Below are 15,983 nucleotides of genomic sequence, written 5' to 3' on the forward strand. Positions count from 1 at the left end.
GAAAAGGAAAATCCAAATTAGATCTTGCATGAACCACAGATGACAATGACCAGAACTAGTTTGCGATAAACCAGTCACATCCTGTAAAATAAGCGGCTACACTTTCGACAGTGCAGGCGACGATTGACCTCCCAAATGGGCAGGCAATATGGCACGCGTGTGTGGTGACCATGTCCAGGTCTGACAGGTCGGTGTGTTGGAGGGAAGTACTTTTGGATGCCTCACTTGTGCTGATGATCATTACGAAATTCGCAAAAGCAGGGTCGCTAGAGATGGCTGGGGCGAGAGTCAATGAGACAATGGGAACTAAAATCTCGTGAACGATGCTCAAGCTCGATATGTCAACAAGGACTATCCCCTTTAGATTGTTGACGCAGAACAATATCATCGGAATTAGCGCCCACATGGAAATGATGCGAGGAGTGCAGGCGTATAGAACGCTACGAGCCGCATCGCGTAGGAGAGGTGAGATCTGGATAAGAGACACGGTTGCAAGTCTCGACAGTCCCCTAATCATCGGATAAATAGGGATATGGAGGATCAGGAAACAAATCGGGATAAGGAGCACGGTGAGAACAGTGACAGCGGCCTGGATAGCAATGGTTGCCAAGGTACCGTATAAGCATGGCATAACCGGGTAGAATACCATGGTGAAGAACAGGCTGCCAGCAAAAAGACCAGGGTAGGCCATGAAGGGAAGACGACCTTTGTCTTTTGCCGATGCAAATCGCACTCGCAACTCTTCAAATTTGTTGTGGGGGTCATTCTGCGAGTGGTGACAGTTGAGAAAATGTTCTGTGTTTGTGTTGCTTGTTGAGGACAGACTGTTCCAAGAGTGTTGCACATACCAGAGCGACAATGCCAGAAGAAGCGAAAGCCGCCGGTAATGAATCGTTAGGAGAATAAGTGAAGGGACGACGATGGAGATAGTGTATATTTGAATGGGGTGCCCGAATGGTCCTGTTGTATACCCGAGAAAGGAAGCCGGTGGGCAAAGTCCAGCGTGGGAACAAATAGCGTTTTGCGGTTGGGGGTTTCTCGTGACTGAGACGTTGACTTGCATTGTAAAGTTTTTTTTTTTTTTTTTCACTTTTTTGACTTTTTTTTCGAGTTTGGCTGAGTTGTCGATTGCGTAATTGGCCGCGAGTCTAGGTTTCCACGCAAAAGATAGGATTGGACTTGATGGTAAAATGAAGATTGGGTAGATCGAAATGAGAATGCCTGGAATTACAGCAACTTGGTTGCCACGATTGTCCCTGATGCGGATTTTGTTCATCACTTGTCTTTGTGCCATTTCACACATGCTGATTATATGAACGAGTTGAAAGGCGGCGGCATTTCTTTGAAATGATATGTTCCATTGTTCGAATAGCTCTCATTAACAAAGCCCGACAATGGATGATGATTGGTGACAAAAGGATAGAGAAGTAAAGGAAAACAAATGCATGCCTGTCTGCTTACCCTCGCGACGATGATTGGTCTTGTCTATCCTACCCACAACCAACAGACAAGGACCCACCCCCACTTTGGAGCTTGGAAAATTTGACCCCGCCATGGAAAAGAAAAGAGTTAGTAGCAGCTACAACTGCAATGAATTGGAGTTGACTAATAGTCAACCATAACTTGATCCCCTCAAGCTCCTCGATCAATCGTTTAGGCCACTGTGCTCCGGCTGGCCCATTAAACCGTCAAGCTGTTCTCCCTACGCGCAATCCGTAGCGCATCCTCGCTCCGTTCCGTCTCTCCCTCCCGCCGCTTTCCCTTCCCGACCGCCACATTAGCCACCATGGCCTCCATCACCAAGCAGACCTACACTCCGGCCGAGGAAGCCGAGATCGCCCAGTGGAAGACCACGGCAGAGCGCCTCGCTCAGAGCCCCAGCGACGCCTCCATCCTCGACGCTCTCAACACCCACCTGTCGTCCCGCACCACCGTCCTCGGCGCCAAGCCCAGCTTCGCCGATGTCGAGCTGTACAAGGCCCTTGCGCCTGCCGTCAAAGCCTGGACCCCCGAGCAGCGCACCGGCAAGGAGGGAAGGCCGCACATTGTCCGCCACCTCGACTTTGTGCAGAACGCCAGCGGAGTCTTTGGGCTTGAAGTGGCCGATGCCGAGAAGGTCGCAGTAGACGCCGAGGAGGTACTCTACGTTAAGCCGCCTGTCGACGCCAAAGCCGAAAAGGAGAAGTTGAAGAAGGAGAAGGCCGCCGCTGCTGCTGCCGCCGGTGGAAACGGAGATCAAAAGACCATCGCCGACCGCACCAAAGACGCCGCCGCCAAGGCCGGCGAGAAGGTGGCTGAGGCCAAGGACAAGGTGGTGGCGGCCGTCTCCGGAGACGCTCCTCAGCAAAAGAAGAAGGAGAAGAAGGAGAAGGCGCCCAAGCAGCAGAAGGCACCCGCCGTCGCGGCGCCGCCGAGCCCTGGCCTCATTGACCTGCGCGTCGGCCACATCCTGAAGGCCATCAAGCACCCCGAGGCCGACAGCCTGTACGTGTCGACGATCGCCATGGGCGACCCGGCCGGCACTCCGGACACGGAGGAGTACGAGGGTCAAGTGGTGCGCACCGTGTGCTCAGGACTTAATGGGCTGGTCCCACTCGAGGAGATGCAAGGCCGCAAGGTCGTCGTGGTTTGCAACCTCAAGCCGGTCAAGATGCGTGGTGTCAAGTCGTGCGCCATGGTGCTGGCCGCTTCGCCGCGCCTGAAGGAGGGCGAGGCTGATGACCACAAGGGTCCCGTTGAGCTGGTCGCCCCGCCTGCTGATGCCCCCGCCGGAGCACGCGTCTTCTTTGACGGGTGGAAGGCCGAGCCCGAGAAGCAGCTCAACCCCAAGAAGAAGATCTGGGAGATGTTCCAGCCTGGCTTCACCACTACGGATGATTTGGAGGTTGGGTTCGACGCAGGTGTGGTCGCTGAGTTGGGCAAACAAGGTCTGGGTAAGCTGGTTACTGAGGACGGAAAGGTTTGCACAGTCAAATCGCTCAAGGGTGCTACTGTCCGATAAACAGCAGACATGTAAACATATTAAAAGGTATTCTCGTTGAGAAAGCAATGGCATATGTATCTATACTGACTGCCCTGTTGCAACCGATGAAAATGACAATCGTTCTTTTGGGGGCCCGAGAACCTGCCAAGCCAATTAAATGACTAGCATTATACTGAATGATATCCGTCATGGACGTCCCCATATCTACCTACGTCACAGGCAGCTTAATTTTTCCCTATTTCTTTTTGCGCGGCCCTAGTTCGCAGCTAGATTTTGTCGGGGGCTGGCTATCCAGGTACCAAAACATCGACCTTCCTAACTAGGATAGCTTCATCCATTTGGTTCCCCGCAGTCGGGAGACGACTCCGGCCGGTCGCCCTCCGATAACGACGCAAAATAGTTTGTGTACATTATCTTGGGATGATTAGCAGTCGGGACGGGCTCCTTGTCTTCTCCACCGACTGCCTTTTACAAAACGGCTGTCTGCCCCGGAGTTGTTTTGTCCCGGCGTTCTCGTGTTTTGTCTATCCCGTTCCAGGTGCAATCCCATACTGGTAACCAGGTGACATAACCCTGGCCTGTCATGTGGCAAACTACACTGGTTCCCAGCGCCCTTACGCTGCTCAACCTCATCCCGTTCACCTCTGCAGCCACCTTCCCGGCCCAGGTCCAGCTCAAGCGCAATGATGACAGCACCCAGCAGGCGGTCTCCCGTCGCGGATTTCCCGTCCCGAATCCCACGGAATCCTATTGGCAATCGCCCCCTCACAGAATCGCCAACCATCGCACCACACCAGACCTCCCAGACGCATCTACGACTCTGGATTACATCATCATCGGGTCCGGAGTGACTGGCGCTGCAACCGCTCATAAACTCCTGCTGCGAAACCCCTCGCTCTCCATCCTTATGCTCGAGGCCAGGACGGCTGCATCGGCGGCGTCAGGTCGGAACGGCGGCCATTGTCGGCCTTCGTCGTACAGTAACATCAAGACCTGGGTGAACAAGTACGGCGAAGACGAGGCCGTCAAGATGGCCAGGATGGAACAGGACTGCGTCGACGACGTGGCGCAGTTCGTCAAGGAGTACGGCGCCAACAGTACCTTCCGCGAGGTTGAAACAGGCACCGTCTACTGGACCAAAGAGGCATTTGACACGGCCGTTGAGCAGGTCGAGTACCAGCAGCAACTCGAGGCCAGGAGGCCCAACGACGTGCCCAACAACAAGCGCACGGTTTACAAGGGCGAGGAGGCGCGAAAGTACTGGGGCTGGTCGGAAATCCTGGGCGCCATCACCTTCAAAGCCGCCACGCAGAACCCATACCTCACCGTGTGCCATATACTCGAAGTCGGGTTGGAGAAGGGCCTAAACTTGCAGACCAACACCACGGCGCTGTCGCTCGAGCAGATCCCCGCCGGTGCAGACGGCGAGGCGAGGTGGCGCGTCGTAACCGACAGGGGCACCGTGAAGGCTGCCAAGGTGGTGCTGGCGACCAACGCATACACCAACGCCCTGCATGCGGGGTTCGCCAAGACCAACTTCCTCCTCCCGACGCGCAGCCAGGTCTCGGCGGTGCACCCGGAGGCGTGGGACGCGTCGAACCCCGTTTTCCACCGCAGCACGACGTACCCGGACCTGCACAGCGGCAACAACTACATCGTGGTGCGGGCAGCGGGCGACCCAGGCGAGGGCGACGTCATCTACGGCGGGTCGCGGCAGGTCGCGGGCCCGCTTCAGGAGAACAACGTGACGGACGACTCGGTCGTGCACGATTTTGTCAAGTCGAACCTGCAGCGCGTGGGACGCGTCGCCTACGGCCACAAGAACTGGGGCGAGACGACGCGCTTGGTGAAGGACTGGTCGGGAATCACGTGCGACACGCCCGATGGGCTGCCGCTCGTCGGAGCAGTGCCCGAGGAGGAAGGCCTCTGGGCTTCCGTCTGCATGAACGGGCACGGCATGGCCTGGGCATACCGGAGCGCCGAGGCTCTGGTGCAGATGATGGAGAGCGGCGTCGGGGAGCAGGGGGCGCCCGAGTGGTTCCCTAAGGAGGCGTTCAGGGCTAGCAGAGCGTGGGAGCTGCCTGGATGGGAGCCCAATTGGCCCCGGGACTAGATTAGAGCAGGGGGGTTACTGTAGTGCTACGCTCACTGAAAAACGACAAAGTTTTACGATACATTGCTGTCACTCATCTGTCTTGAGGCTTGGCATCTGGTTTCATGCCAGGAACGTTGCATCAAGCCTATCGGCAGGCTATTAAGCTCGTAATGCAAAACATCTGGCACGTAGTACGAGCAAGCCACCGCAGTCGTGATACGGAGTAAGTTCACAAAAACTTACATGGTTGGGGGCCGATTGCACAAGACGTGGAAGTCTAGACCTGAAGCTAGCGAAAATGTCTGCTCAATTCAGACAAGGAGCGAACTGGCCACGGCCTGTCCCGACGAAGGAGAAGAAAAACCAAAGAAGGAAAAGAAGAAGAGGAAGTTGAAAAAAGAAAGCCCGGTGACATGCCTGCCAAGAACACGGCAGCCGTAGATGCACTTTAGCAAGAGAGAGACGAAAAAAAAAAAAAAAAGGCGTAAAGCGGCCGACGGCACCCGCTGCCACGGTTGGCGCGGAAGCCGGGTTCTCGAAGTAGTGGAAACTGGGAAGAACTGCTGCCGCTGGCTTGGAATTGGGTATCGGTGGCGTCAAAAAGAGGTTGCAAAGCAATAACATCCTTGTTAGGAAGATGTCAAAGAATAACCCATCGGAGAACAAACTTTGTAATCTTTTCATCGAGCTGAAGTTTTCGTTCAAGTGATTGATTGATCGATTGATAGACTGCGCTGCAGCTCTGAAATGTCCAATTAAGGGTTGTCTTATGTAATCAAGCCAAACAAAGAAAGGGTCGGGTTCAATATGATGCAATTTCAGGTGACTGCCCTGTCCGTCTGCTTCGGAATGGCCCCGAAAGAAATAAAATCCCGCATACACGCACCTACGTCGAGCAATTGTGGAGCCCTCGCCAGCGACCACCAGAGACAACCCCCAGCCCCTCAAATCATCGATTCGCGAATGCTTGCCCTACGGCACATTCGCATCACCGTCTCCAACCCAGTTCCCCGTAATCATCGCACCATCATGGCGTCTATAGCCACGCTTGAGAGGATACCCGCTGCCAAGCTGCGTGACCTGCTGCTGGCGGAAAAGGCCGACGACCCAAAGGTGGCCGTTGTCGATGTGCGCGACGATGGTCTGTCTATCACCTTTGTTTCCTATTGCTTACCCATGACGTAGATAGGTTGATCAACTGATCGATGCTACCCTTTATCATGATTGGAACACCAACTGACCGGGCACTCAAATCACGACGGATGGTGAAAAAAAAAAAAAAAAAAAAAAAAGACTACATCGGCGGTCATATCAAGGGCGCGCTCAACGTCCCCTCGCAGCAGCTCGACGCTAGGATGCCCACCTTGGTGCGCCAGCTGCAAGACAAACCGACGGTGATTTTCCACTGCGCGCTGTCGCAGCAGCGAGGGCCCGGCGCTGCTCTGCGGTACATCCGGGAGCGTGACGAGGTCCTCAAGAAAGCAAAGGACAAGGAGGACGCCGCCGCATCGTCAGAACCCGCTGCGTCACCGTTGGCCGAGCAAAAGGTTTACGTCCTCGACAGGGGATTCGTCGGGTGGCAGGAGGCCTATGGCGAGGACGAGAACCTGACCGAGGGCTATCGGAAAGAGCTCTGGAAGGACGGCTACTGGGGTTGAAGGCTGGGATCTTGTTGCTGTTTGTTCGCTTCGTGCCTTTGGAACTCCGGTTTCTCTGTTTTCTGGTTTTCTTTTTTTTTTTTTTCTCCCTCGGGTCTGAGAGTTTCTGTGGTTTCGGACGTGGTTCAGCGAAAAAGACAAGCCCATCCAGTATCGTGGGCTAAAGAGCTGGAGTGGTTGGTCCTGGTTTGGACTCGTCATCGTGTACCCGGTTCCCGCCTTTTCCCGTCTGGATTCCATGTTTAATCTCCACGAATCCCTTAGCATAGAGCTAGCTATCTTGTGCGACCGGGTTGCTTCTTGCCTGACGAGAGCTGTCCACTCAATATTCCAAGGTTCTGCACGTGGAGAAAAGAAAGTGTCATGTCTTAGCCTCAATATATAGTCACCACGAACACCAAGCCAGAGGCTCTGGCCAAATGGCTGACAAGGACCACAGGACGCGCGGCCAAAGGCGTTTTGATTTTCGCCATCCAAGACCCGTCTGTTATGCATTCACCCTGCAAGCAACTGCCTGGAGAAAAAATCGCGAGACTTGCTTTTGTGTCGTCGTTATCGTGACCCTTGAAAGTCTAATTCTTTTTTTTTTTTTTTTTTTTTTTTACTGCTTGATACACTGAACGCACGCCCCCTCGGGTTTGGTACCGGAGATAGACCTCTCGGTCTCCAAGCCGATTGCTTTGTCGTTCACGATGCACGACATATATAGAAATCTTCCGCATCCCATATATCATTCACTTTGTGTCTCGCGCACTGTCAAGAAAGTTGGGAGGTGCCCATTTCTTGGCAATAAGCAAAACAGCACACACATAGGCTCACTACACTGTTTCCTTGCCAACATATAGGAGCCAGCCAGCCCTGTCCGCAACAAGATCTTCCATTCGTCCAATTCGGCCTTTCATCAAACACGGCAAAGAGGGTGGGGGTCGGGCCAAACTATGCCCAATCGCTACGCGGCCGCGGAGTCGTCAGCGATCGTCGTCGACCCAGAGGCCTGTCTGACGCATTACTACATGAAAGCCTTCTTCCAGATCGTGGTTCCGCGCTCGGGCAACACGACCTTCATCTACTGCACGCACGACGCGGGGCTCTATGCCGACTACGCCGCCAACGGCTTCTGCAACATGAAAACCCACCGCCCCGCCGACGTCTTCAGCAGTCCGGCGTGGTACGACTGCCCCGGCCTGAATCCAGACGCCGCCAGGTTCACCAAGGCCGTGTTGTTGCTGATGGCCTGGATCGCGCTGCCGTGCATCGCCAGCGTGGCCTTCATGCTCGGCGCCGGCTCCGTGGTGTGGCGGATGAGGATGGACACCCTGGCCCAGACCAAGTTGTTCCCAGTGGGCGGTTTTCAAAGAACGATACTCGTGTTGGGCATGGGCCTCGCCGCAGCCTTGTTCTCGGTCCCCTGGATGTTGCAGTGGCTCGGCACTGTCACCTGGTTGGGGATTGCACTGTTCGTCAAGGGTATCTTTGGTCTCAACGTGTTTTGCAATCTCGGCGTCGGCACTTTTGATTTTTGGAAGCCGTTCAAGCCGCTTGGGCGCAGAATCAGGGCTCGTATGGGCGGGAGAGAGCGTGTCGGTGATTTTGACGACGACAGCCTCGAGAGGGAACGGGGGGTCGACCCTAGTCTTTGGGAAGAAGAGTTCGAGAGCAAGATAATGCAACCATACAAGCCCACCGAGGTTTTGGTTATTGAAGATCTGAGGGATGAGAAAAAGATAATAACGAGATCAAATACTTTTTGATACTGCTTGATACTGCGTGAAGTAACACGGCACAACGTTCTTTGTACTGGTAGACCTTTCTTTTCTTTACTATACCCAGCTAGCTAGAATAACATGTAGCATATGTTTACACGTTGATCAGACGCCTTCTTGAGCTCTCATCGCTGAGCGTACAGGTAATTCTTGAATTTTTGGAAGCTTTGTTTCTGGTGGTACTGAATTCTAGTCTATGGGCAATCCGGCATATTCTGTCCTTGCCTCGTGCAGAAACTCTCGCCAGAGATCCTTTCTATATGAAGCATCTTCCCAGATAAGCGGGAGCTTGCGAACCAAGCAATTTCTCGATGAAAATCAAGACCAAGTGAATGAGTTGGCAGCCACTATATATTGTAAGTATATGTGTGTGTGAAATCTGAAAACTCAAAGTCATGTAGTTCGATTAGAGTTTGTCATGCAAAGCTGTTTGCCAAGCACATATAATGAACTGCCGAGGGGAAAACTTCCTCAAAAAGCAGGACGTACTATTGTTCAACGTCAAAATCCATATCAAGAAAACAGATTGATTGAGATGAAGCAACAAAAATTCAAAAGTATGACAAGAGTGGGATTCGAACCCACGCCTCTTGCGAGACTAGCAAGCGGAACTCGTTGCGAGGCAACGAATCCTGAAGCTAGCGCCTTAGACCAACTCGGCCATCTTGCCGATGTACCCCCGGGCAGTTTGCAAGAACTATATACCATTACATAAATCCCTGCAATCTTAAAATTTGGGACATCGCTACTTGTTCCACTGCCGCCACATGGTATTTTGTGAGTATGTGCGTGCGCTGTACAAGTTTTGTTTAAGAGCCAAACCGAGTTTTCTTTATTCATTTCCAAATGTCTATCCACTACCAACAAATAAAAAACTCACACATTATAAAATCTTAAAACTACTCCTTAATGGAGTGTCCAATACACTCTTGCCCACATGAACTTCATAGCTCCCTCGCTGCAGCACCCATCCCTGCCTGACAACGTCCCACGAGCTGACGTCTCTTCTTGTCAGCGAAAACTCAAACACGGCTCCCTGCCCCGGCTCAAGCAGTCGCTTTTCGAACCCGCGCAGCACCTTCTCCGGCCCGCCCGGCACCCCCAGGTAGAGCTGCGCGACCTCGGCGGCGGCCGCATCGCCTACGTTGGTGACGGTGCAGCTGACGCGCACAACCTCGTCCCAGAGCGATGCGGGTCCGCCGGGCAGGATCTCGGACTCGCGCGGTGGCAGCTCCGACGACGCGGCCTGCTCGTTTACGCTGATGGTCAGGTTGGCGTACTCAAAGGTGGTGTAGGTCAGGCCGAAGCCGAACTCGAACCGTGGGGTAATATTGTGTTTGAGGAAGTGCTTGTAGTCGATATAGACGCCCTCGGTGAAGTTTGACTGCGGGTAGTATGGCGTGTCGTCGCTGGGGAAGACGGGGTCGAGCAGGTTGCCATAGTCTGCCTCTCGTTTTGCTACTGTGTACGGCAGCCGGCCAGAGAAGGACTGCTTGCCGTACATGACCTCGACCAGAGAGCGGCCACTGTCCTGGCCGGGCAGGTGAGCGAGGACCACGGCCGTGACGTTGGAGTGGTCGTACCAGGCGTCCACCAACCTCACCCCAGCGGCGTGGACGACCACCATCGTGTTGTTGCATTGTTCCGCCACCACATTGACGAGGTTGTCCGAGTACGCATCGGTCAGGTTTTTGCGGTCCCATCCCTCGGTGGCCTGCGCGTTGATGAAAACAATGCAAGCTTCGCTGGCAGCGTTCACGTCGGGAGCATGGTTCTGCACGTCCCAGGCCAGAAACGTATCGTCGTCGTACGCCCGGCGCTGGAACGCATCGAGCGGCGCGTCAATGTAGGGCCCCGCCGTCGCGCCCGACCCGCCGCCTGTGATCAGAGTGCCGTTGAGCGCCACCTCAGGCCCGGACTCGTGCTGCGCAACGCTCGAGGCGAAGAACCAGTCGTACATTTCCATTGTCAACTCGGAGCCGTTGGCGTACTGGTGAGCGCCCGCCATCCCGCGGCCCCAGATGGAGAAGCCGGCGCGCTCCCGCGTGTTCAGCTTTTGCGCGACGGCGTCGTAGCCAAAGATGGAGAGAAACTTGGGCTTGCGGAGCGGGAGGGCGTTGTTGACGTTCTTGACCAGCACGTGGCCCTCGACTGCACCCTGGAAGATGGTGTTTTTGGAGCTTGGATCGCGCGCGTCGACGAACTTGTGCGGCAGGGTCAGGTTGTTGGGGATGCCGTGGCCGATGTTGGTCATGCTCGGGTTGCCGTACTTGTACCAGGCGGCAAGGGACCGAGTGACCATGTCGTCGAGGCGGGACAGGGGTAGGGACCCATTGTTTACCATCTTGGTCAGGTTGCCGTTGGACCATAGGGGAGCAACAGGCATGACTACGTCGAGGCCGGCCTGAGCACTGGCAAGGCCGGATTGGTGCGCGAACCAGTCCGAGACGACGAAACCCTGAAAGGCAAGTTCCGTCTTGAGCAGGCCGTTCAGGACTTTGCTGTTCTGGGAAGAGTCGCTGTTGTTGGTGCGCTGGTATGCGCTCATAACGGAGCCGACGCCGGCGCGAACCGAGTCTTGGAACGGCCAGAGGTACAGCTCATGCATGGTTTTGTCGTCAATGTTGGACGACAGGGACTGGTTGTGGTTGTTGGGCAGGTACCGTGGGGGCTTGCGACTCGTCTCTTGCTCGTTGCCGACTATGTGCTTGAGACAGGCGATGACGGACTTTTGCAGACCCAAGATGGTCTCGTATGCCAGCGCGCCCGTGAGGTAGGGGTCATTGCCCGTCGCTTCCCAGTTTCTACAATTGTCGTGATTTTTTTTTTTTCTCTTTAGCTCTGTGCAAGACCAATACAGATAGATAGTGGTCTTGTCTCACCTTCCGCCCTTTACCACACGACCCAGTGGTCCAACGGCAGGACCAAGCGCCACGTTGGCTCCTTTGGCCTTGAACTCCCGCCCCATGTGCAGAGCCCTGTCGTACGCCAGCTGTCTATTCCAGGAAGCGCCGACGTGCAGGGCAGCCGGGTATGCATTCACGCCTTCGGTGCCTCCCACGCCGTTACCAGCGTTGCTCATGCAGAAGCCCGGGAACCCAAGCCTAGGAACGCTGCCGCCCTTTCCAGCGCAGCCATTGAGGGAGTGCTGGTACCCGATGGTGACGTTTTCCTTCTCCTCCATCGTCATCTGGGCTACCAGCTCCTGGGCCTTGGTGTAGGCGTCGCCCCAGTCACCCAACCCGGAGCTTGCGGCTGCATCGACGTGTGTTAATCAGGGCAGAGTACAAGAAGCTGGACTATACATAGACACATACGTGAGGGATAGACTGGCGGAGACCTTCCATAGCTCCAGAAGCGCTCCAGCTCCTCAAAGTACTCCTTGGTTGGTGCATCCTGACATAGTGACAGGGGGACAAGCCCCAGGGCAACAAGGACAAGTTTACCACACACCATGGCGGAACCTCAAGTTTGGACAAGATCATATGCAATGCAAGAAGACGACGGTGACCAGACGCAGTCCCTTGCTCTTATATCACCCAGCTAAGCCGTCATCCCGGTATCGCGTCAACCCGATGTTCTGCCGAAAATCCTATAGCTTGTCTTTTCGGCTCCCCACGGTGACGTCGAGTTACATGGGGAGAGTCCGCTCTGATGGGTACATTCTCCTCGCCCGAATCAGCCATCTGTGCTAACAATTCTGGGCCTCTAGGATCCTGCTCTTCGGGGAAAAAAAAAAAAAAAAAAAAAAAAAAAAGCCTCGGAGACTTTCCCGATGGCAGGGTACACGAGAAATTTTGGACTGCGAGAGAACAGAGAGAAAAAGTTTTCTTCGTCTCGACCGCACTTGCATATTCTTGGCGAAGTGGGTGACGGCCTGGCCGAAGACGGCGTTTGGCTCTTTTGGTCTTGGCAAGGAATACTACATCCACTTTATTGCAGAAACCACGCATAGGTTCCCCACGGGAGTCGGCGGGATATTTCCACGTGAGATAAGAGGGATTTGCATTCTTGGAACTGTCGTCAGCGCAGGAGCAGTATGCAATGTCGAGGATGCTCTTTAGAACAAGCAAGCATTGGGGTGGTCTAGCCCAAAATAGGCTTACCCTACAGCTTCAAATCGGTAGAGCATCTTCAGCCAAGTGGCTTCTCTTGATTGTCTCCAAACTAATCACAAAGTTCTCTCAATGTTGTTCCCAGTTCTTCCAACCGGACGAGTTTGTAGAGTCCTCCGAAAAGCGGTGATCCTAACACTGATTCGTCTCCTCCACGAAACCGCATGAGTCTGCGATGGCGCATGGGGCATGTTGCTATTCGTGTCCGGCAGTCCATATCCGGCTCGATGAAAATAGCGGTTTCGCCAATCTCTGAGCCTAAAAGTGGCGATACCTCCATCGGCTTCCTGATCTCCAGCCAGAACATGCTGCTGTTCCTGCTGCCGCACCCGCGAGCTGTTGGCGCCGAGCATTCTCAGCTCCGCCCCCTGATCGTGTCTGGTGGTTGCACGGGGCTGGCGGAAGCACCACCCCATTCGGCCGCATAGCCAACAGATGAGCAAGGTGATTATCATGAACATGGTAAAGCCGATGAAGAGCTTGGCGATGGAATACCAGGTCAGATTGGCGACGCCGAGGGACCTGATGCAGGGGACGTGCGGGAGGTTGGCGGCGGCGTGCCAGTCTTCGGGGATCTGGCAGTATCCGTTGCCGGCTTCGAGGAATTCGAACACCTGCTGGCTCGTGGTGTGGAAGATGTAATCGCCGCCGAAGCTTGGGACCCTGATAGGGTATCGCTGTTCAGTCTGCGAATCGGATGTCAGAAGATACGGCAGTACACAAAGGTTCAACAACTCGCTGTCGTGTGAAAGCGACCAACACTATCCCGAGGCTTTATATTCCAAGTCACAAAAGCACTGAGTGGTGCCATAGCGAGGCTTCAGGGCATATCGGTCTGCGCCCTGTGTCGTGTTTGCACGTGATGAATGCCCGAGTTGTTTGTTAATGGTGGAAAGGTATGTCGACCTGGGTGATGCAGGGATTCAGGTATGTACCATGGAAAACCTGCTGCGTGCGGTATGTGGAATGATGTTGGTTTTTTTTTTCTTCTTCTTTCTCTTTTTTTCTCCATTTCCATAAAGTTTCGCCTCCTGAATGCTGCATCAACCACCCAAGTCACATGTGTCAAAGAAAATCGAAACAGAACTCACCTATGCATGTGGCTTTTGATGCAGGAGCAAATAAGTTTGAGCAAGCTACCTTTGAAGGGCACCAACACATTAGTCCACATCGCCCTATAAAGATGACTGGGCCCTGGCAAAGAATACCTAACCTGCATGCATTTGCTGGTGTGTTAGCTCCTTCCAGACGCGAGACTATGCGCTGCATCAGGTTTGCTAAAGTTAATAAATCATCTTTGGAAACCTGGCTATATATTCCGCCCTCCCCTTCCTGTGTATCGACTTACTCCCGCCTGCTATCAAACATGCTCCTCCTCCATATCAAAGCATTACATATCCTCATACCAAAAAAACCCAGACTCCTGAGCAAATTCGCCATTACCAAGTCATTGCGATCAAACGTCACCAGCATCATTCATCACCATGTCGGAATCGGAGTCGCCATACCCCTATCCCGAGGGCAATGGAGGAGACCAGAAGACATTCGGCATCATCATCGGCGTCTTGAGCTTTGCCGCAGTTGTTGCCATCGCGTTCACCGTCTGGCGTATAATGTGCCCCAAGAAGTCAAAGGCGGAGGATGATCTCGAGGCCGGCCCCGAGCCGCAGCCGGAGGGCGAGGAAGGAGACGCAGAGGAAGAAGGAGATGAACCAGATGAAGGAGACCAACCAACCCAGGAAGTCAAAGAGCTGGCCCCCAGACGACCTCGTGCGCCACAATCAGTGCATTCGGATCATCCGAGAGCGAAGAGCAAACCCAAGCTTCTGCGACAGCTTCCGCAACAGTTCCCACAGCTCCCGCGGGAGGTTCAACAACAGATCTGGGACCACGCCGAGAACAAGAACCACAAGAGACATGGAGACAAGGCCCCGGAACCACTTCCGCGACAGCTTCGAAAGCAGCTTTGGGACTCGCTTCCGCTGGAGGTCCAGGAGGAGCTTTACGAACAGATCGACCCAGACATACAGAAGCACGTCAAGCAGTGTCTCAAGGAGCAGAGACTGGAGGAGGAACTTGCAAACGTCTCAAGCAAGCCTCGGACCCGTCCACCGAGCCGTCGGCCGAGCACAGCTGCCACGGGCTCGCGTTCGAGTCGGCGACCAAGCACAACAGCTGCCTCGAGCTCACGTTCGAGCCGTCGAACCACCACAGATGTCTCGAGCATGTATTCGAGCCGTCGAGCACCTACCACCGTCGCCACCAGCATATTTCCGCCCACTGAAGCACCCACCGCACACGTCCCGGGCGCTTACCCCAGCCGGCGGGCACCCTCCAGCGCCCCAAGGATGCATTCGAGACGTCGGGCCTTGTCAAGCATTCTTACACTGGACGAGTAAAAGCGGGATCATTGTTCGTGGATGGGAAGCGATGACCGGATTTCCAAAGACGACTGTCAGTGTTCGAAGACGGGCAGATTATCAGCGGTTCAAGGCATTTCGAGCTGGCTTGGGTCGTCTTGGTTACGGGTTGTTTTGTGTATTCTTTTGTATCTGTCTTTAGACTTTGGCTTGCTGAGCGGTAAATAGTCATGATTAATACAGGAGGTTGGAACTTTACGGCGTGCATGGCAGCATGACTGCGCGGATGCATGTTATTGACGCACCCATGGTGAGCTTGTTGATCTGCATTATGATGTGCCAGCTATAAATCCTGAAATTCCTGGTAGGTATGGGAGGAAAGACGAGAGAAAATTTCTCTCCCTTTTTTGTGATCTTCTTGCTGTTGTTTGAGCGACACATCAATGGTTTTTTTTTTTTTTCTTTTTACAAATATTATACTAGCATCCATTCAGCACAATGACCGCAAGCTTCAACATCGCCGTCATTGTGATGCTGACCATCTTTTCTGGATTTATGATCCTAGCCGGCATCTGTCGGTTCCGACTTCTCCTCTGGTTCGCCAACTACGAACGGGGCCCACGCCGTGCAAGAGCCATCGCCCGCGCGTGGGACACCACCGGCACCACCCGGACTACCGCCAGAAGCCGGCGCACACAGAGGCAATCAGGCCTCCCTCCCTACTCCTTGGAGCCCCGGGTCGGGGAGATTAGTGTGTCGCATTCCGAATACGGCATCGCGGACGACGACCCGCGGTCGGACATGCATCTATCTCAAATGCTTCGGGATTTGGAACAGCCTCCGCCTGCCTACCGAGGGCCAGGGACTCCGAGATGACCACAAGCTCGGATCTCAGAGGAGCAGAGAAAAGGGTTGAGCTGGAGTCCACGGGTGTAGTCGAGCCACCAGACTATATTGCGCCTATAAATGCGATCGTGGAACTACTTGTTGGTACTTTTGCTTCCCTAGG

The 15,983-nt window shown here is 54.3% G+C and overlaps 9 protein-coding genes across 9 annotated transcripts; 7 read left to right on the plus strand and 2 right to left on the minus strand.

Annotated features, from left to right (window-relative positions):
- Positions 1–1,786: 1,786 nt before the first annotated feature.
- On the plus strand, positions 1,787–3,001 carry PpBr36_04881 (uncharacterized protein; the record flags this gene model as incomplete). Its single annotated transcript, XM_029892039.1, has 1 exon — positions 1,787–3,001. The coding sequence occupies one exon, from the start codon at positions 1,787–1,789 to the stop codon at positions 2,999–3,001; it is 1,215 nt and encodes a 404-aa protein (XP_029749909.1).
- A 565-nt stretch (positions 3,002–3,566) lies between these two features.
- On the plus strand, positions 3,567–5,096 carry PpBr36_04882 (uncharacterized protein; the record flags this gene model as incomplete). Its single annotated transcript, XM_029892040.1, has 1 exon — positions 3,567–5,096. The coding sequence occupies one exon, from the start codon at positions 3,567–3,569 to the stop codon at positions 5,094–5,096; it is 1,530 nt and encodes a 509-aa protein (XP_029749906.1).
- A 945-nt stretch (positions 5,097–6,041) lies between these two features.
- Positions 6,042–6,736, plus strand: PpBr36_04883 (uncharacterized protein; the record flags this gene model as incomplete). Its single annotated transcript, XM_029892041.1, has 2 exons — positions 6,042–6,219; positions 6,372–6,736. 2 exons carry the CDS (start codon positions 6,042–6,044, stop codon positions 6,734–6,736), a joined length of 543 nt encoding a protein of 180 aa, XP_029749883.1.
- A 938-nt stretch (positions 6,737–7,674) lies between these two features.
- PpBr36_04884 (uncharacterized protein) lies at positions 7,675–8,487 on the plus strand (the record flags this gene model as incomplete). Its single annotated transcript, XM_029892042.1, has 1 exon — positions 7,675–8,487. The coding sequence occupies one exon, from the start codon at positions 7,675–7,677 to the stop codon at positions 8,485–8,487; it is 813 nt and encodes a 270-aa protein (XP_029749913.1).
- An 895-nt stretch (positions 8,488–9,382) lies between these two features.
- Positions 9,383–11,955, minus strand: PpBr36_04885 (uncharacterized protein; the record flags this gene model as incomplete). The annotated part of the gene is made up of 3 exons (XM_029892043.1): positions 9,383–11,303; positions 11,382–11,754; positions 11,817–11,955. 3 exons carry the CDS (start codon positions 11,953–11,955, stop codon positions 9,383–9,385), a joined length of 2,433 nt encoding a protein of 810 aa, XP_029749914.1.
- A 715-nt stretch (positions 11,956–12,670) lies between these two features.
- PpBr36_04886 (uncharacterized protein) lies at positions 12,671–13,425 on the minus strand (the record flags this gene model as incomplete). The annotated part of the gene is made up of 2 exons (XM_029892044.1): positions 12,671–13,300; positions 13,405–13,425. The coding sequence occupies 2 exons, from the start codon at positions 13,423–13,425 to the stop codon at positions 12,671–12,673; spliced, it is 651 nt and encodes a 216-aa protein (XP_029749910.1).
- Positions 12,725–13,363, plus strand: PpBr36_04887 (uncharacterized protein; the record flags this gene model as incomplete). Its single annotated transcript, XM_029892045.1, has 2 exons — positions 12,725–12,988; positions 13,043–13,363. Exons 1-2 carry the CDS (start codon positions 12,779–12,781, stop codon positions 13,361–13,363), a joined length of 531 nt encoding a protein of 176 aa, XP_029749912.1. The 5' UTR covers positions 12,725–12,778.
- A 673-nt stretch (positions 13,426–14,098) lies between the features above and the next one.
- PpBr36_04888 (uncharacterized protein) lies at positions 14,099–15,013 on the plus strand (the record flags this gene model as incomplete). The annotated part of the gene is made up of 1 exon (XM_029892046.1): positions 14,099–15,013. The coding sequence occupies one exon, from the start codon at positions 14,099–14,101 to the stop codon at positions 15,011–15,013; it is 915 nt and encodes a 304-aa protein (XP_029749892.1).
- Positions 15,014–15,472: 459 nt separating this feature from the next.
- PpBr36_04889 (uncharacterized protein) lies at positions 15,473–15,850 on the plus strand (the record flags this gene model as incomplete). The annotated part of the gene is made up of 1 exon (XM_029892047.1): positions 15,473–15,850. One exon carries the CDS (start codon positions 15,473–15,475, stop codon positions 15,848–15,850), a length of 378 nt encoding a protein of 125 aa, XP_029749893.1.
- Between the last annotated feature and the right edge of the window lie 133 nt (positions 15,851–15,983).

Source organism: Pyricularia pennisetigena, chromosome 6 (assembly GCF_004337985.1).
Source record: "Pyricularia pennisetigena strain Br36 chromosome 6, whole genome shotgun sequence".
NCBI classification, from domain to species: Eukaryota; Fungi; Ascomycota; class Sordariomycetes; order Magnaporthales; family Pyriculariaceae; genus Pyricularia; species Pyricularia pennisetigena.